The sequence below is a fragment of the Natrix helvetica genome (assembly GCF_964273705.1).
Source record: "Natrix helvetica genome assembly, chromosome: 1".
Lineage (NCBI taxonomy): Eukaryota > Metazoa > Chordata > Lepidosauria > Squamata > Natricidae > Natrix > Natrix helvetica.
In genome coordinates, this window is record NC_138548.1 from 15,029,450 (window position 1) to 15,049,829 (window position 20,380).

A 20,380-nucleotide genomic window follows, 5' to 3' on the forward strand; every position below is an offset into this window, starting at 1 on the left:
GGGGGCGGGGGGGCGGGGCCCAACTGGCTCCATCGTTCCTCACCGAGTGAGGGCGGGGGAACGAAGGAGCCAGTTCGGCCCCGCCCTTCCTCTCTTTTCATTGGACGAAACGTTGCCAGCGGGACCCGCCCCCCCCCAAACACCCACACAGCTGCCTGAATTCTTGAACGGGGAGAGATGGAAAGGCCGGGAGGGGCCCTTTAAAAGAGTGGCAGCGGGAGAAGATTGCCTCTGGGAATGGGCAGAGTGCATTTCTGCATAGACAGCAAGGTAGGCACAACTTGGTCTCGGGGTTTTTCTTCCTCCCCATCTCCCCACCCCCGTCCATCGAGCATGAGCTTGTTACGCATGTGCAGAGCAATAAATCCTGTGCAATAAATTACAGACGCCCAAGATTTGGGAATATACAGGACGCAGAATGCATTTCTCGTGAAGCCAGGCAGAAGAGGGGGGAGCTCGGCCTGTGCAGGGCTTCTTGGAAGGCTCGTGGGGAGGGGGGTACAGCAAGGTGGCACGCAAGCACGCTGTAGTTTCGCTGCAGAGGGCAAGGCAAGGCAAGGGTGTTTTTTCCCCCAGGAATTCAGCAAAGGATCTTTTCATCTTACCAGATAGCAGGACAGGACGCGTAGAATTAGAAATATGCACAGGGCATGCTTTGTATGCAGTAAACATAGCTGCTTTTGTTTGCAGGGTTTCTGGGCATGTACAGAAGGTAGGCTTGCTTCTCAGGCAGCAAGATGGCTGTGTCTCTCCTGCAGATCCTTGCAATTGTGTTCCACCAGCAGTTGGAGCTGCAGCGGGCATGACTCTGTTTACTCGAACCAAGGCTTGTTTTCCAAATAATAAAAAAAGTATCTGTTGAAGGTCTGGTAGGTGTGCGTGTAAGGATGTCCAGTAGATTTTTTTCTATCAGGAATCTTCTATCAAATCTTGCAACAGGAGTCATGCATTAGATATAGTTGGCTGTGGTTTGGTTAACCAATATAGGAGGATGTTTGAAATCAGGGGTCCTTTCTTGCAGATGTTTCATTACCCAAAGTAGATAATATCAGGTTGCCAGGATCTGATCTGGGTTGGTCACCTGGGCCAGAGAGCTTTTGTCTTCGCAGCTTTTGGACTCCTGCTGGAGCCTATTTGCTAGCTAGAGAGAAGTTCCCTGAAGGTCCATCACGAGTCTGAAAGCTCAGGAGACAAAACCTCTGGATCCAGATCGGATCCTGCAACATTATCCTTGATGGCCTTCGTTTGTGATCCTCAGGTTTGGGTAACAGAACGCTAAGCCATATATACAATCAAACTGCATTGTGAACAGATATGTCACGCACACAGATGTGTAAATCCAGCTGCCCTGTCATCATTTATTACCTCTGGTCTTCAACAAACTCTCCTCTCACTATCTCCTTTAAAAAGAGCCTTCTTACTGATGATGCCTAGTTCTGGAATGTTCTCCCTAAACACATTTGCTTGGTGACTAATTAATTGCCTTTCCAGTGAGAAGACTTGTTTATTTTCCTGAGTTTTTCAAATGCAATGTTTATTTCACTGGTTATATTATGCCACTATTAAAAATCCTAGTTTTAGGGAAGATTGGGTGGGGGTGGGAGGGTTGGTGTGTATATGTGCTTTCATTTCAACTTTTATTATTTTTGCAATCCTTTCCTGGGAATGTCACCGAAGTATATCCTAGAAATATTGAAGTTATAAAAATGCTTACAATAAATAAATATAGTGAGATTCAGAGTCCCACTTTTCTATTATGCCAGTAACCATTTACAGTTTTGTGATACTTCTCTTCCCACATGAGAGTAAAGTTACTATTTTGACAGTATTTGATCATTTCCAAATGCTTGTTTTGGGCCAACAAATGCATGTATGTATTTCTAAATTTACACAGTGAGAATAGGCATAGAGTTGGACAGTTGGACATTAACTGTTAACAGTTAATGCTTAACTTTCTGCTGACTAATCCTGAGAGTGTATTCTGGAAGACTGGCTAGGTGCTAAAATATTTCTTTTCAAGAGCAGAACAAGTTAATCTTGTCAAGTATAATTCCCTAAAGGCATGAAAACAATCTCCCCTCTCTTCAAGTAGTTGTCCTTGAAAGTAAGATATCTCTGGGAAGACTCCATTGTGGGTCACTGGTAGCAATTTAAAATAAAGATTGGGTTGCTGGAGATATTTAGAGTCTAATGTGGTATTATGTGATTTATCATTTTTTTTCACTGTATATGAGATTTCCCCCATTGTTTTGAAAGTTAATTATTAAAGGCATCTTTGGTTTAGGATATAATTTCTTTCATCCAGAATAGATTGGTTTCTCTACCTTCTCTTTTCTTTTTCCAACATGGAGTCCTTCTGCCTTCCCTATTTGTCCAGATTTGGCTAGAATTCATGATGATGCCTTCACAGCAGCCCTGTAAGGTAGGAGGATAGGACTGTTCTATCAGATCCAGCAGGAGAGGTATGTTAGGGATATTGTCTAGTAAGGAATATCATTTGATGAAGCCCAAGAAGAAACGGTGATCTGCTGAGGCACCCCTCCTTTGGAACATCATTCACCCAGAACTTAAATTGGTTCCTATCCTTTTGGGCTTTAAGAAGGGCCTGAAAACATGGCTGTGCCATGACGCTTCAGGTCTGGTGATAGTAGTCAGACATGATGCTCTATTATATTAAATGGATCCATTGCCTTTTATTTGCCTGCTAACTCTGCTTATGTTTGGTGTTTAACAGTGGTTTTAATAGAGTTATATGATGTTTTTTATTTATATTTGTATTGTACTCTCTTGTTTTTAATCACTGTGAGCTTCTCAGAGCCACATTTCACTATTAATAACAGAATATTGTTGGAAGGGACCTTGGAGGTCTTCTAGTCCAATCCCCTGCTCAAGCAGGATACCATTCCAGACAAGTGACTGTCCAGTCTCTTCTTAAAAGCCTCCAGTAATGGAGCACCCACAACTTCTGAAGGCAAGCTGTTCCATTGGTTAATTGTTCTCACTGTCAGGAAATTTCTCCTTAGTTCTAAGTTAGGTTAGTTTCCGCCCATTGCTTCTTATCCTGCCTTCAGGTGCTTTGGAGAATATTGTCCCCTTCTTCCAGGCTACCCCTGAGATATTGGAACACTGCTATCATGTCACCTTTAGTCCTTCTTTTCATTAGTCGTACCCAAATACTGCAACTATTTCTCAGTATGTTTTAGCCTCCATGTGAGATGGGTGGCTATATAAATTTAATAAATAAGTTATACATTCCTACAGTTCATGTAGTTTTCAGAAGACCTAAAGCTGCAACTAAAAAAAAAAATCCATCCCTGCCCTTCGGTGTCCTTTGCATTTCCTAAAACTCTTAAAATTGTAAGTTGAGTGGCTCTGACTGATTTTAAAATAGTTCAGTGTTTCTTCCATCTGGGGAATGTAATCATAGTGGCTTTTGAAGTGATGACGATAAGCACCCTTGTAAATAAAACAAAAGTGATTTAGATCAGAAACGAAAAAAGAATATATTACCCATCCCAGCTGAATAATACAAAAATCAAAGATGAAAACAAAACATTGAAGCGGGAGCTTAAAAGTAGCAAATGCTTTAGCAAATTCCCCCCCCCCTTCTTCTCATGCTTTGATCTGACCAAGGTAGGATTCTGATAAAATAATTAACTTTCCCCTAAAATTTCCCACTTTTTTTTCTCTGCCTGTTCCTGTCCCTTTAATAGGCGTAGGTGGCAGAAGGAATGGGAGGCTGTGACTTTCAGCCTTTGAGTAACAGCTGGGAACGCCAATAGCATTGATTTCCTGTGGGCACTGGAGGCACTCTGGGGAACTGAAGGGGCGGGGCCTAAACTGGATAATTCCTGAGCCCAGGTGAGTGTATTGAAAGGGGGGGCAGAGAGAGAGAGAGAAAGAGAGAGAAATGCTATAAGAATTAATGCAGAGCTTGGGTGGACGTTGCAAATGGCATTAGCAGCTGCTTAGATTTTGCAAACTGAAAAACCGGTCCTGTTTTCCTCCCCCCCCCTTCCAGTTTTAAACTTTCAGATCATTTCAGGGTGTGTGTGTGGGGGGTTAAGGTTGATTTTCTTAAGTTGAAACCATCTTTAACCATCTTTCTATGCATTTTGGAGACAGAGAAAGGGGAAAGACTATCCGGGGCTGGCATTAGGCATGCATAATTTTAACTTTTCCCTCCTTTGGGTTATCAGGTTAAAATCCGAGCAACAAAAGTGTGTGGGGTGTTATTTTTGGCCAGTCCCTGTTGTTTCCTCTCTCCTTTGCGCTCCCCCCTCCCAAGCTTTTTTTTTATTTTTTAAATCGTACTGATGTTCCTTCCTTTCTCTTTTCTTTGGCGGGGGAGCCTGCCTTTTCTCCCTCCCTATTACATGGATTGTTAAGACAAACAAACACCAGTATTGTGGTGTGGCTGCCTGGGGTGGAACAAAAAGTTTGGTTGGTGTAGTTGTAGCTGGTCCCTGCAAAGCTTGGTTTTCCCACGTTTGAAGACGATTTGAAGAGATTCTTAGTTGTTCTGGTCAAAAAAAAAATCAGCCAGATAAGCACCTTTTCTGACTCGCAAATTTGTATTAAAAGGCATCCTCTCTTATGAGCCGCAGCTCACTTCTTCAGACGTAGGTCGTGAAAGCCAATATTTTTAATAAAAGGTGCAAGTTGGACAAAATGGTGTTGGAAGAAATGTCCTTCTGGGTTCAGCTCTAAGTGGAGAAAAAACCCAGGGAACATGGAGGCTGCTTGGAAAGATGGTTTAATGGTGGACAGGATCACATGGCTTGAGCTCCTGAACAGAAAAGGGGGATTACATGCTTCCAGATGTTGGGTGAAGAAGAAAAAAGGGCAGAGATGCTGAAAGTTCCTGGTTTTATGCCCTCTCTGGCCTTTGATCTTGATCTTGTATTCTGATTGGTTGTCAGACTCCCATGGGCCCATGCAGGGGCAACTCTATAGGTTGTGTTTTGAGTCCAAGTTTGGTTGAGCATTGCTTCTTCCCAGGTGCCCTGTGGTGAGATGGGTAAAGGGCTAATACTATCATGCCTTAATCCCATCACCCTGGATCTGAAGGGGAGATCTTTGTTATGTAGAATAGACTGCCACAAGCTTTTTTGATGGCCCATTGACAAAGGTGGGGGCTATTAAGAATGAGTCTGTTTCCTGCCTAAAAACACGTTTCTCCATTTCTGATCCAAGGAAATATAATATTCTGCCTTTTCAATATTTCCCAGGATATTTCATTTCTCTAGGAGAGGGGTGGGTTTTAACTTCCTATAATGGTACTACACTTCTAGTTTTTGTCCCATCCTCTAACATGGCTGTCCTACCGTGTACAACAAGAAACACGGGGGGGGGGGGTGTTTGAGGATGCAGCAGTTTTAATACTTGTAGCCTTCGACTTACAACCACAATTGAGTCTAAAATTTCTCTTGCTAAGCCAGACGGATGTTAAGTGAGTTTTGCCTTATTTTGTGGCTTTTCTTGCCACAGTTGTTGAGGGAACCACTGTAGTTGTTAAGTTAGTAACACAGTTGTTAAGTGAATCAGCCATCCCCATTAACTTTGCTGTCCGAAGGTCGTAAAAGGTGATCACATGGCCCCAGGACACTGCAATCGTCATAAATACGAGCCAGGTGTTGGCCCTTTTCAGTACTGCTGTAACAACAGTCACTAAACAAGTGGTTGTAAGTCGAGAACTACCTAATACTATGGGTATTACACATTTTGATTTCAACGAGACTTTTCAATGCTGAATTTGCAGCCCTTCAGATTTTTTTGCTGCTGTGTGGCCTCTGGCATGACCCCACTTCCTATGGGGATTTAATGCTAGCTAGTGCACCCTAGTTTATAGATTTGTGCAACTTTTTACTTAAGACTTAAAGTTGCTTGGATTCATGAGGATTTACTTCAGAGTCAGTCTACATCTGGATTTAGCTCTTAATCCATTGTGCGCTTGGTGTAATACATAAGTATGCATATAGGATTAAAAAAAAATGATGTTGTTAGAAGTTGTGTCTGATCCATCGCGACCCCATGGACAACATTCCTCCAGGCCTTCCTGCCCTCTGCCATCATTTGGACTCCATTTAAGCTCAGGTCTACTGCTTCAGCGACTCCATCCAGCCACCTCATTCTCTGTCGTCCCCTTCTTCTTTTGCCTTCAATCTTTCCCAGCATCAGGCTCTTCTCCAGTGAGTCCTTCCTTCTCATTCAGTGGCCAAAGTATTTGAGTTTCTTTTTTAGGATCTGGCCTCCTAAAGAGCAGTCAGGGTTGATCTCCTCTAGGACTGACCGGTTTGATAGCTTTGCAGTCCAAGGGACTCGCAGGAGTCTTCTCCAGCAGCATAGTTCAAAGGCCTCCATTCTTTGGTGCTCAGCCTTTCTTATGGTCCAAATTTCACAGCCATACGTTGCAACTGGGAAAACCATAGCCTTGACTATACGCACTTTTGTTGTCAGGGTGATATCTCTGCTTTTTAGTATGCTGTCTAGATTTGCTATAGCCTTCCTCCCCAGGAGCAAGCGTCTTTTAATTTCTTGGCTGCAGTCCCCATCTGCGGTGATCTTGGAGCCCAGGAAAACAAAATCTGTCACTACCTCCATCTCTGTCCCATCTATTTGCCAGGAATTGAGAGGGCCGGATGCCATGATCTTAGTTAAAGCCGAAGCTGAAAAAAATAATAGGATCATATTAAAGGACAAGGAAAAATGTAACTGAGCCAATGAGAGTATACAAAGTGCTAATTCGTACAATACAAGACGAGTTAGTGAAATTGGTCTCTGTTTAAAAATTCACAACTATAGTCCCAGAAGTGCAGAGACCGCAAATATGTAGTTCTTAATGTGAAGCGTCTATGGGAATTCTCAATTATCCAGGTCATGGTTATCCCACGGGTGCTTTTCCAAAAGGCAACTGGAGTTGTTTTTTTTTCTCTTTGAAAACATTTTGCTTTTCATCCAAGAAGCTTCTTCAGTTCTAACTCAATGTGAAAGAAGGGAAGAATTATTATATAGATGCGGGGAGTGATCCTATTAGTTTTTTTTATAATAGTTCTGTGTTGATTAACTTTACATGCGGTAGATTTCAGAGATGTCAAGGGCCTGTTGGGATAAGCCTGGCTGTTGTCCAAACAATTTGTCTGCATTTTATCTGCCATTCTTCATAACCCTTGACCACAATGAGGAACTAAGTTCCAATACATACGAAGGCCAACGAGATAGGGAGAGGGAACATATTGGTTAGATGAGACCATTTTGTGAGTTTCTCCATGGCAGAAAGTTGGGTTTAACTGAAATTTTTCTTGATTGTAGTTCAGTGGTGATGCCTTCCATGCAGTTTTTTTTTTAAATGTGATAGTTTCCGTTGCTTTTGTTTGCGCCCCAAAGAATCCTTAAAATCAGGTGACATTCTTCTGCCTTTCAAAACCATTTCGTAAGTTGCTAGTCCACATGATACCACAGCTAGGTCATGTGCTGGATTAAAAATCTTTGTCCTTTCCCGGAAAATGATGCTCATCACAAATGAAAGGCAACTTACCGTCTTACTTGTTTTTTTCTCTCCTTTGACTAGAAAAAAATGCAGGACCTGCCTGGCAGGTTTTAATCTGTTCTTGAGCAATTAGCTCTGTTGCGTCTTGTATTAATTATTCCTCACAACTTGCTGGTTGGGGATGAGCCAGTAATAATTGCATAAATAAAGCCAACCATTAGATGTTAAAATAGGCTTCCATAAAACCAATAAGTCTGTAATGTTTGTCCATTTGTCCTTATTGTGTGTTTTGGGGTTTAAATAGGATGGTTTTATAGAGCTGTAATTGGTGCCAAGGAGTCCCTTGTCTTTTTCTTTGTCTCCAGTCACCTGTTATTTGGAATTTAGTAACCTTGATTGTCAAAACCAAAGTATTTTGTGGCTATTGATACATCTCTCCTAAGCCGCATAGTTATTGTACTATGACTGAGTCTTGCAGCAGGGAGTTCCATAAGCTTAATGATAAGTTGTGGAAGCACTTCCTGTTGTTTCCAACTTTGAATCCTGTTGACACTGGAGTTTTCATGGCCGAGGAGATGGAGGAATAGCTTGGAGGATTTCTCACCGGGGTGAGCTGGAAGGAATCTCTGTATTTGTTTCTGAATGTAGATTTCAAAGGAATAGATAAGTGTCTCAGAGTGAAGTTGTTGAGCTAGTGATAAGTCTCATCCCTGGGAATTTATTTAGTAGCCATGTAACCTGCCTTTCATACAGGAGCTCAAGGCAGCATACGTTGTATGCTCCCTCCTACTTTTCCCCACAACAACCCTGTGAAGTAGTTTCAGGTGAGTTAAAAAATGGGCCAGAATCACCTAAGGAGTTTCAGCTGTGGGGGATGGAATTTAAATGTAGTTGTCCCCAATACAGCACCTTTATTAGAAGCAGTGTCAGGCAATGTATGAAATATTAAGTTATGTTAAATTAATATGGCAAACTGAAACACGTCTTTATGGAAATCTCGGTTTATGGTGCTGGAAACTTTGCTTTGTGTTGGTTAGAAATATAAGTTCCACTTTCTTCTCAAAACTTGCTTTCTCTTAGCCTAGCCTACCCTGCAGTGCCGTTTTGAATTAATACTTAAAATGAGGACAAGGTGCATTCCCTTTCCTCCAGACTCAGGGCACAAAGGATAAAGATCTCATAAACGTAAAAACTAGAGATATTTTTCAGCTTGTTAAATCAGTTGTTGGCAAAGATTCTGCTCCATTTATATAGATCTGTTTCTCCAGAGATAGGATTGTTGACTAGTGGTGATTTTCAAATCCTCACATATCTGAAGCTAGCTTACAAGGGTTTGGTGACCATATTCCCTACTGCTGAGAAGTTAAATGAGGACTTCAGCCTTTTAAAATTCATTTTAGACCCTCTTTTTAAAGTTGATTTCAAACTATAGTTGGAGGAACAGCATGCTAAGAAGATGGATGATGAAGGTTGTTAGATACTTATTCTAACTACAGCGGTTTCCACCAAGGTCCTCTGTTCCGGTGGGAACAGAGGTTTAATCAGTTGGTCGAAGGGTCTGACAGTTCCCTATAAAAGAGCTGCTGTGAGACTCAACCTTCGCTGGATTGTTCTCACTTGTTGTACTTAATAAAGAGCTGTTGTTACCGTTCAGCCTATCCATCACCCAATCTAACAAACGTCATGATTTGATGTGTTTTAAAATGGCTTTATCGAATACCTTGATTTCAGAAGAAAAACCGGAGAAAACTAGAGTTACTGTACATAACTGCGACAAAGATGGCCTCTTCATCTTGTTTTTTATCTCCTAGCATCAATGCTCGTTGTCTGAAATGTGAGGGGGAAATCTTGCAGTTCAAATTATGGAATATGAAATTTCATAATTCCATATTTTTTTCAGGCCAACAACGCCCCAGAAAACGGCCTGGAAAATGGTCTGTTTTGGGGGGCATTTTCAGGCCGTTTTCCGGCGCTCTAGTGCTCACGAAATCCAACTGGCGACAGCGCACATGCCCACAGAGAGGGCTCCGCGTGCCACCTCTGGCACACATACCTGCCATAGGTGCGCTGTCATGGCTCTATTGGGTTTAGAGAACATCCTGGAGTTGTATAGGTAGCCCTTGACTTATGAACATTGGTTATACACATTATACACTTAATGAAGTGTTAATACTGCTTTATAATGCCTTGGTAAGGCCACACTTGGAATACTGCATTCAGTTCTGGTCGCCACGATGTAAAAAAGATGCGGAGACTCTAGAAAGAGTGCAGAGAAGAGCAACAAAGATGATTAGGGGGCTGGAGACTAAAACATATGAAGAACGGTTGCAGGAACTGGGTATGTCTAGTTTAATGAGAAGAAGGATTGGGGGAGACATGATAGCAGTGTTCCAATATCTCAGGGGTTGCCACAAAGAAGAGGGAGTCAAACTATTGTCCAAGGCACCTGAGGGTAGAACAAGAAGCAATGGGTGGAAACTAATCAAGGAGAGAAGCGACTTAGAACTGAGGAGAAATTTCCTGACAGTTAGAACAATTGATCAGTGGAACAGCTTGCCTCCAGAAGTTGTGAATGCCCCAACACTGGAAGTCTTTAAGAAGATGTTGGATAGCCATTTGTCTGAAACGGTATAGGGTTTCCTGCCTAGGCAGGGGGTTGGACTAGAAGACCTCCAAGGTCCCTTCCAACTCTACTATTGTATTGTATTTTATTTGAATTTACAGTGGACCTATCACAGGGATACATATGACCCAGACTCAAAAGTTCCAACAGATGGAGGGGGGTCTCTCCCTCACAATCACGTGACTGAACTTTGGGTGCTCGGCCACTGGGCCACATTTACAGCTGCATGCATTGCCCTGTGTCCATACGACTGCGTTTTACAAAGGTTTTGCTGAAAACCAGAAGTTACTTCTGATTTTCAGCAAAACTGCACCTATATCAAAACCATTGGTTCCCTTAACGACTGCAGTTGTTTGCTTAACAACTACCACAAAACAAGTTTGTAAAATTGGGTACCGTAGGTCACATTTTACGAAGATCGTGCTTTTGACAGGCAAGGCTCCATGATTGTAAATTGAAGACTACGTCTAGTGAACACATCTGTAAAACACACACACACACACACATACACATCTGGATTGAGGAAGTTGTTTTTCCAGTGCCTCAAGTTAGGAAATGTCTCCCAAAAATATTTCTCTGGTGGAAAATCATTTCCCTTGAAGGAATTCTCATTTTTACAAAATTGGTGCTATAGCACAGTGAAGGAGCAGCGGGAATGGATGATATTGTCTTCTAGGCAACTGGGACTAACTTTTTTCAGATCTTCCCTAAACAAAAGTGAGATTCGTAACCTGCTCAGTGTTTTCAGTCTGAAATGAGCATGTTGGTATTTCAGCACCTTTATCTACTTGTCCAAATGATTGAGTTTGAGTTCCTTTAAATTTAATATTTATATATGTAAATAGCAATAGCACTTAAGTCTCAGACGTATATACTACTTTACAGTGCTTTACAGCCCTCTTTAAGCGGTTTACAGAGTCAGCATATTGCCCATCAACAATTTGGGTCCTCATTTTATCAACCATAGAAGGATGAGTCAACCTTGATTTATATAAGTAAAGCATGAATTCTGTACAGGTTTAACAAGCAAGCTTTTCTGAATTCATCTATGTTTTTGGGTAGATACTCCTAGGACCATATTATAAGCCGACATTTCAGTTCACCTGACTTTCCTTATTGACTGGGTTTTTCAAACTTTAATACGGGTAGACCAACTCCCAGAATTCATGCTGGCTGGGGAATTCTGGGAGTTGAAGTCCACATATCTTATAAATGTTTGCCAAGATTGAAACACACTGAAATAGGTCCATTGCAATGATATAAAATTGTATATAAAATTCATATAAAATAATGTAAAATTCACACAGTTGGGTACGTGTGTACACATATGAAACACTGAAATATAAGCCAAGTAAACATAACTTTGTCAAATCTCTGTTCTGGTTATGGAATCTTGTAGGTTTCAGAAATCAATCACGGCAGTTTGTGTCCAAAATATCTGTCTGCCTTTGCAGAGTTTATTTGGCTTTTATATAGTTTTTTACAAGCAAAGCACAGAGCAACAGCATATTGTTTTGATTTACTCCCCCATTTCTTCCCTAGTGAATCCAGAATGCTAAACAGTCCAAGGTTGACTCCTGCCTTTGCTTGGTGAGATAGTGGGCTAAAAGATAACCGGCTGTGCGTAACCTTTCCTTTATTCCCGCATCTGGTTCTGCTAATTAGGTGAGCTTGTAGGTATCCAAGATAACCAGCTACTGAGATCATGGTAGCTTCCTACGCATGTCTTTACGTAGCCTTACCTCTCATTCCTTCAAATCTTTTGTGGTTTTCTGGGCTTTCGTCATTTATTCTGTCTTATTTGATATATTAGAACGGATGAAATATGTGCAAAATACTTTGATCAAAAACACCCCATAAAAACTAACTGGTAACAGATTTGGAGTTCAGAGGAGTTGCTGAGGTCACTGTAATTTCAACTCCCTCGGGATAAATGTAGGATGTTTATTTTTCCCTAGAGTGATGAGGGAGAAAGCAGAGAAAATATATTGTATTAGTACCGCTTCTGCGGCAGTATACAGTGTTGTTTCTGTTGTTAGTAATTTCAATATCTCTAACTATTGAAGTTTGAAACCAGGATTCGATTTTAATCATTTGTTTGGATGCACCAGCAATTATCAAATTGTTCAGATTTTAAGGAATGTTTGCTTTGAAGCTCAATCTCTACTACATTTTTTTACATAGGTTTTAAAGCTGTGAGCTGCCTGTCTCCTTTCCTTTCCTCTCTTCTCCTTCCCCTTCCTTCCTTTCTCCCCCTTCCTTCCTTTCTTTTTCTTTTTTTCTTTCTTTCTTTCCTTCCTTCCTTCCTTCCTCTCCTCCACTTCACTTCACTTCCTCCCTCCCTCCCTCCCTTCCTCTCTTCTTACCTCCCATCTATACTTTGATAGCCATAAAGCGGTAAAAAGGATATTAAAACCAGAAGCAAGATCATGTTATAGAACCACATGGGCGATTACTGTAAGCATTACCTCCCATTGGCCTCTCTTTTGTGACAGCTTTCAGATTGCAAACGTTTGTGTTCGTTATTTTATATAGGACCACACTTACTCATTTATGCAGAAATACAGTAAAATATTACGCTGTTGCTGTGCTCTTTGTTCACACCATAGAGTATTCAGTTTCTTACCTCACGTATCGGCCAAATAGCACATCGGAAAGATACTTGTAATGGAATTTGGGTCAGGGCAGGGATGGGTAGCTTGTCAAAGGAGTTTCTTAGCTTGTGGAACTCCAGATCATAAGATGTGCCGGTATACGATTTGTAATAGTTACCTTGAGGTAAAATGGGCGGCCTATAAATGTAATCAATTAATTAATAAGGATGAGTGAATTTCACAACAGGAGATACAGTAAATGCATTGTTAGCAATCAACATAATGGCTGCATGTCTCTTGTTTCACTCCGTCTGCTGGAGAACAACTGCAAGCGAAGGGGTGGGTTTTCCTTATCTCTGGGGCCAGGAGAGTTTTTGGGTAGCTGATCACATTTTATGAAATTCCTCTCTATCTGAGTTGTCAGACACACACACACACACAATTTTCAGTTGCAGAGCAAATGTTGTATTTTCTTCCCATATCTTTAGCTAGTTTAATTAGTTTCCTGAGTAATTTTCACCCTTTTGAATTAATGTTTTAATTAATAGCATTAGTACATTTAAATCTTCTCATCAAATTTTCATTGTTCATTAAATGAACATGTTTTTTGTTAGTTGTGTGCTTGGATGCTTCTTTATTTGGGGGGGGGCTTGAGGGAGAAGGAAGACAAAAATAGTTTATATAAAATAACAATTTTTCTGCAGTGTAGATTCCCTGAAACTTGAAAGAGGATGTTGAGCTGACAATCCAGTAGATCTATTCTTCATTGAGGGTCCTTTTAGAAAATTCCTGGATTTCGTGGCATGTGTTCTGAATAGCTATTGGCATTTGTATTTTATTTCTTTTATAAATAAAGGAAAGATTGATAGAAGGAAATATTTGTAGCTCAGGATCGAACTGTGGGGTTATACAATACAATAGTAGAGTTGGAAGGGACCTTGGAGGCCTTCTAGTCCAACCCCCTGCCTAGGCAGGAAACCCTATACCAGTGATGGCGAACCTATGGCACGCGTGCAACAGGTGGCACGCGGAGCCATTTGTCACGGCACGCGAGGCGCTGCCCTGTGAGCTGGCCAGCATGAATGCGTGCGCTGGCCAGCTGAGCTCACCCTTTTTTAAAGCAATTTTTTGCCCTCCCCAGGCTCCAGAGGCTTTGTAGGAACCTGGGGAGGGCGAAAAGAGCCCCTCCCCCCCCCCCAGAGGCTCTCCGGAGGCTTCATGAGCTTCCCTGAAGCCCCCGGAGCGCAAAAAACTGGCCCTACGGGCAAACCGGAATGGACTTCCTGTTTGCTCGGAGGGTTGTTTTGAGCGCTCCAAAGGCTTCAGGAAAGCCTCCTGAAGGTTCCTGAAGCCCCCGAAGGGCTTCCGGGGGGGCAGGGGAAGCTGTTTTCGTTCTCCCCATGCTCCTATAAAGCCTCTGGGGTCTGGGGAAGGCGAAAAAAGCATGCAAAAATGGGGGGGTCGCACCTGTAGTGCACGCATGCGCACTGGGGGGTCACGCATTGCATTATGGGTGCGGCACGCCTGCACACGACCCCCCTGCGCTCCCCTCACTTATGGCACGCGAGCCAAAAAAGGTTCGCCATCGCTGCCCTATACCGTTTCAGGCAAATGGCTATCCAACATCTTCTTAAAGACTTCCAGTGTTGGGGCATTCACAACTTCTGGAGGCAACTTCTGTTCCACTGATCCACAGGTCCTTGGTGCTCTCTGAGCTTGGTGGTTTTCTTGCAGATATTTCATTACCAAACTAGGTAACATCATCAGCTCACAGATGATGTCACCTAGTTTGGTAATGAAACAGTCTGCAAGAAAACAACCAAGCTTAGAAAGCACCAAGGACCCCAGAAATGTGTGCAATTATTCACGCATGTTAAGAATGGGAGGTGGATTTCCTGCAACTGGAGCAAAGAATCAAAAAACTCGGCTAAGTGTCCTCAATAGAATAGGAATAGAATAGAATAGTTGCAAGGGATCTTGGAGGTCTTCTAGTCCAACCCCCTGCTTAGGCAGGAAACCCTACACCACTACAGACAAATGGTTATCCAACATCTTCTTAAAAACTTCCAATGTTGGAGCATTCACAACTTCCAGTTGTTCCATTGATTAATTGATCTAACTGTCAGGAAATTTCTCCTTAGTTCTAAATTGCTTTTTTCCTTGGTTTCCACCCATTGTTTCTTGTTCTACCCTCAGGTGCCTTGGAGAATAGTTTGACTCCCTCTTCTTTGTGGCAACCCCTGAGATATTGGAAGACTGCTATCATGTCTCCCCTAGTCCTTCTTTCTCTTAAATTAAACATACCCAGTTCCTGCAACCGTTCTTCATATGTTTTAGTCTCCAGTCCCCTAATCATCTTTGTTGCTCTTCTCTGCACTCTTTCCAGAGTCTCAACATCTTTTTTACATCGTGGCGACCAAACTGAATGCCGTATTCCAAGTGTGGCCTTACCAAGGCATTATAAAGTGGTATTAACACATCACATGATCTTGATTCTATCCCTCTGTTGATGCAGCCTAGAACTGTGTTGGCTTTTTTGGCAGCTGCTGCACACGGCTGGCTCTTATTTAAATGGTTGTCCACTAGGACTCCAAGATCCTTCTCACAGTTACTGTTATTGAGCAAGGTACCACCTATACTGTACCTGTGCATTTGATGCCTAAATGTAGAACCTTACTCTTGATTTCTTTCTCTGTCCCACCTTCTTGCAGTTCAGCTGATCAGAAGCGCACCGGCGCCATGGCTTCTGGAGGGGAAGACCTGGACGACTGGGCAGGCACCAGTCTAGTCGACCTGACCTCATCTGAACTGGCAGCCACCCAGGCTTCCATGATTGACAACGGGGAAGATTTTGAAGTCCTGGATAGTACAGATGACGGGGATTTAAGTGGTCTCCCACCGCTGGAGGATGTCCCAACCAGCTCTGCCAAAAAAGACAACCAAGAAACGAAAATGGGACATCTGTCTAAGGAAGAGTCAGAGGCGAGCCAGGAATGGCTTGATGTTTTAGGTGGTACCATAGCTCTCTGCTGCTTTTCTAGTCCCCCATGTTCCCTGGGTCCTATTCTAGGTGTTGGGGAAGAACCGTCACTGCATTTATGGCCCATCTTTATTCACACGCCCTACCCCACACCATCTGGCATGTACAGGTAGTCCTCGACGTAGGACCATAATGGAGCCTGCACATCACAGTCGTAAGTCGTGATAATCGTAAATTGGCTCACCCATGTTAAACCAACGCCGCAGTCGTTAAGCAAGCCGATGCTTCACGACGGGCTGTTTTTGCTGAAAATCAGAAGTAAATGCTGTTTTTTCAGCAAAGCCCTTGTAAAATGCGATCATGTGACGAGGGGATGCTGCAAACAGCCATATATATATATGAAGCCATGTGACTTCAGGATGGGGGAAACACCATTGGGACTTTGGAGCTGTCTTGTAAGTATCTTCAGGGAGGTCCATTATTGCTTTGGACAGTTTTTAAGGATCTGGTTGTAAATTGAGGACTACCTGTATTGTATGTTCCTTGGGGCAGGTACCTCTAGATTTGTATCAAACTCCTTCTCTGCGGATGTGATGGGATTCAGAATTCTCAGAGCAGGTACCGTGGGACTTATAGTCTTTATTAAGGATATCTTTCTGTTCTACATACTGTATTTTTCAGAGTATAAGACGCACCTTCCCCCCCCTAAAAGAGCGTGGAAATGTTGGTGCATCTTATACACCAAATATAGCCATTTTTGGTCTCCTGAAGCCCCGCCCCCACATCCCATTTTTGCAAAAAACTACCTGCTTTTAGCAAAAACGGAGGCATTTTTGCCTTCTCCCAGCCCCCAGAAACACACTGCAGGCTTCAGGAGGGCTGAGGGAAGGCAAAAATGCCTCTGTTTTTGCGAAAAATGGCCCGTTTTCCGCCCATTTTTCACAAAAATGGGAGCATTTTTGCTTTTCCCCAGCCTTGCTGAAGCCTGCAGAGTGCTCCTGGGGGCCAGGAAGGACAGAAACTTTTTTTTCATACCTCTTCAAAATACTTACCTCTTCAAAGTCTTATATACCGGTGTGTCTTATAGTCCGAAAAATATGGTATTTGTAATCCTCAACTTAACAACCACTTGTTAGCTCAAAGTTACAACAGCACTCAAAAAAGTGACTGACAACTGTTCCTTGAACTTACGACCGTCACAGCAGCATTTCCACAGTCATGTGGATCAAAATTTGGGAGTTTTGTATTTAGGAGGGTTGCAGCATTCTGTGGTCATGTGATCGCTATTTGCCACCTTCCTAGCTGGCATCTGACAAGCAAAGTCAATGGGGAAAGCTGGATTCACTTAGCAGCCACGTGGGTCATTTAACTGCAGTGATTCGCTTAACAACCACGGGGGGGAAATTGTAAAATTGGGTACAACTCATTTAGCAACCACCAGCTCTGCCTCTTCTTCCTCACTGAAATCCACTGCAGGGAGAGAAACGAAACAAGAGTTAGGACTGGGGAAAAGCCTGTGATTCAAGACAGGGGGAAGGACTCAGATTCACTGAACAGTCCTGTTACTCACTTGACAACTGCGGTGATTCACTAAACAACTGGGGCAAGAAAGGTTGTAAAATGGGGCAAAACTCACTTCACGAATGTCTCACTTAACAACAGAAATTTTGGGCTGAATTGTGGTCGTAGGTCAAGGACTGCCTGTATCTATAGTACCCGCTCCATTTTGTAGAGTTCAAGAGGCATTTTTTAAAAATAAGGATTACGCTGCTAGTTCTCAACTATTGAGCAGCACTTTGGTATAAAGCAAATTGCTCCTTGTTCTGACCGAGGCTTCCCAAGAGCACGAAGCAGACTCCTTGTCCCGACAAAAAACCCTTTTATTAACTAACTGTGAATTCTGCTCATTCACATCCAGCAAAGCCTTTCAAGGGAGGATTTACAGTCACAGACCTTATCTGGCTTGGAGAGCTGCCAGGCCGATAGCTGCAAAACTTGGTAAGGAGTCTTGGAGAGTCACGAACCTATTAAGTGAACTAATTGTCTCCTGCAAACTCCACTCCCCTTTTGCTCTTTTATTTCCTTCTGGGAGGGGCCATTCATAGTTCACCTATGGCCTTACTCCCAAGTCGACCCCTGGTCTTTAGCTGTTCCCTTCGTCTGGCAACTCTGTGCCTGCGCACACTGGGAACAGGCTCCAGCTGTTCATCTGCTTCACTGATGCCTGACTCTGAAGGTAGCTGATAACTGTCAGACGGCCCTGGCCCCCACTCTGCCTCCAACACAGAGCCCTCATCAGAGCCTTCCCCAGACTCCAGGACTGGCCCATGTTCCTCCCCAACCTCCTTACTGTCCGAATCTTCTGCCAGCTCCACTGGCAGACCACAACAGGTCTTAGTTCGGGTTGTAAGTCAAGAACTACTTGTACCTCTAAGTTGAGGATTCTAACAAGTTACTCTTCTCTCAATCTCATCTCCAGGGAATGGCTTACTGAAGAAGAAAGTCCTCTTACCAGGGCAAGGTCAGGAGACCCGCCCAGTCAAGGGCCAGGATGTGACCATCCGGTTTAAAGCAATGCTGGAGGATGGTACAGTGGTGGAGGAGAACTCCAGACTCACTTTGACCCTGGGGGATTGTGATTACATCCAGGTGCGTGTCTGCCTTGGTCTGTCATTGTCGTGACCAGCCATAGGCACTCCCACTGTCCCTCTAGCCAAGGGAAAAAAATGGGGACTAGAAACTTCTTTCCCTGTGGAGTAGATATTTAAAGGGGGTCAGCAGTTAAACATGCTTAGCTTGCCAGCTGCAAAGCAGGCAGCCCAGGTTGGAGATCTGAGTGCTATGCAACAGGGTGAGCTCCTGTTCCTTGCCCCAGCTCCTGCCCACCTAGCAGTTCAAAAACATGCAAATGTGAGTAGATACATAGGTAGCACTTTGGTGGGAAGGTACCGTGTTTCCCCGAAAATAAGACAGGATCTTATTTTCTTTTGACCCCCCAAAATAAGTGTTTGACCTTATTTTTGGAGAGGTCTTATTTTTGAGGTGCAGGAGGCAGCAAGTGTGGTCACCTCATGGCTGCTGCTGTGTTGCAATATTTTTGGGGAGTGCTTATTTTAGCGCTTGCGCTCAAAAGGCCCGATTGGGCTTATTATCCAGGGAGGTCTTATTTTGGGGGAAACAAGGTAAAAGAGTTCCATGCGCCTCGGCGTATAATCCTGCTGGCCACATGACCATGGAAAGGGTCTTCATACAATGTTGATTCCCTCGTCTAAGAAACGGAGATGAGCCCTGCCCTCTGGGGATGGACATGATGTGGATTGGGAAAACTTTTACCTTTCGATATTTAAAGGCAAGCCAGAGAGAATGGAAGGTTGGAATCACTTTTCTTATATTGGGTTTGAAAAAGTTACCATCATCCTCACTTTTACTATATAGCCTTTAGTTGAAGGACTGCAGCTCCATCCATAGGGATTCTGGGAAGATTCCTTTTGAGAAGGAATTGGGAGCTGATGTCCTGAATTGTTATAAGCAGCAAATAAACAGGAACCAAGGATGATAGATACTGTAAGCACCAAGTCTTTACTCAACCCTGGCAACTTTTAAGATGTGTGGACTTCAACTCCCAGAATTCCCCAATCAGCCATGCTGGTTAGGGAACTCTGGGAGTTGAAGACCACACATTTCCAATGTGTGAAGGTTGGGAAACACTGTGTCACTACGTTAATTTGTTTGCTAGCTGAACTGAAAGAGTTACTGCGCAGGTCATAAGTTTTTATCAGCAATGATTTATTGCGCATGCTTAACATGTTTATATACATCACACATTCCTGAGACTTCTTCCCTTTTGATCTTTGTTCGTCTGCCAGGAAGCTGGGAGACAACATTTACTCTTGCCAATATTAGATAGATTTGTTTTATTTCTATTTTCATTTTATTTTCATATTAAAAGTTTGTTTTTTATTAGAACACGTTCTCGGGTTTTATTTTAATTTTCGCTTCTTGAAGAATATGCCTGTTTGGAAAAGCCATGGTCTAAGCCTCATTTAGTTCAGGGTGAAATCTTCCCCTGACACACTGTTCAAATGGGATGTCTGACCATTTGTCTTGCCCGCACACCTTCCTTGCTCCCCAAATAATTTTCCTTTTCTCCCCCCTTCCTCTTCACAGGCCTTGGATCTCTGCGTGCAGCTGATGGAGATGGGGGAGACAGCACTCATCACTTCAGATTGGAAATACTGCTTCGGCCCATATGGGAGGTACATGAGGAAGTGGACAGAAGCTGTGTTATTGGCAAGAATGGGGGGTTTTAACAGCTAGTTACAGGGAGTATCTATTTGGAGGAAGTCTCTCTGAATTTCCAGCTGGCAGACAGAAAATCCAGAAAGAGTTATTGCTCCTTAAACAATAATGTTTGTTTGTTTTTTTGTTAGCTAAAAGTTGGGCTAGGTGGATCTCTGATCCACTTGTGTTGTTCTAAAGAGGATTAAATAGATCTTCTGCTTACCACCTCATGCGTAGAAGCAGCCCACTTCAGAAAACAGGAGCATTAAGAGGCAACAGAGGGTGGAGTCTTTGGACTCTACCTGTGGAACATCCTGGAGGTACTTTGTTGGACACAGGTTCTTGGTAACAATCCTTTCGACTTAACCTAGCCCATAATACTTGGATCAGTCCAGCCACGAAGGTCAGAAATG

The 20,380-nt window shown here is 43.0% G+C and overlaps 1 protein-coding gene across 4 annotated transcripts in view; it reads left to right on the forward strand.

Moving 5' to 3' along the window:
• The first annotated feature begins 107 nt into the window (after positions 1-107).
• The window catches only part of FKBP8 (FKBP prolyl isomerase 8), a 28,481-nt gene continuing 8,208 nt past the window's right edge, over positions 108-20,380 (forward strand). Inside the window, exons 1-4 of one of the 4 annotated variants that reach the window (XM_081959653.1) lie at positions 108-270; positions 15,418-15,716; positions 18,166-18,335; positions 19,854-19,942. In XM_081959653.1, the coding sequence (XP_081815779.1) occupies positions 15,446-15,716; positions 18,166-18,335; positions 19,854-19,942 (530 nt within the window). In that variant the 5' untranslated portion in view covers positions 108-270; positions 15,418-15,445. Of the gene's footprint in view, positions 271-1,468; positions 1,491-3,725; positions 3,862-3,894; positions 3,955-15,417; positions 15,717-18,165; positions 18,336-19,853; positions 19,943-20,380 lie in introns of those variants that run through there. The other 3 variants (XM_081959655.1, XM_081959654.1, XM_081959652.1) reach the window with 3 other exon arrangements.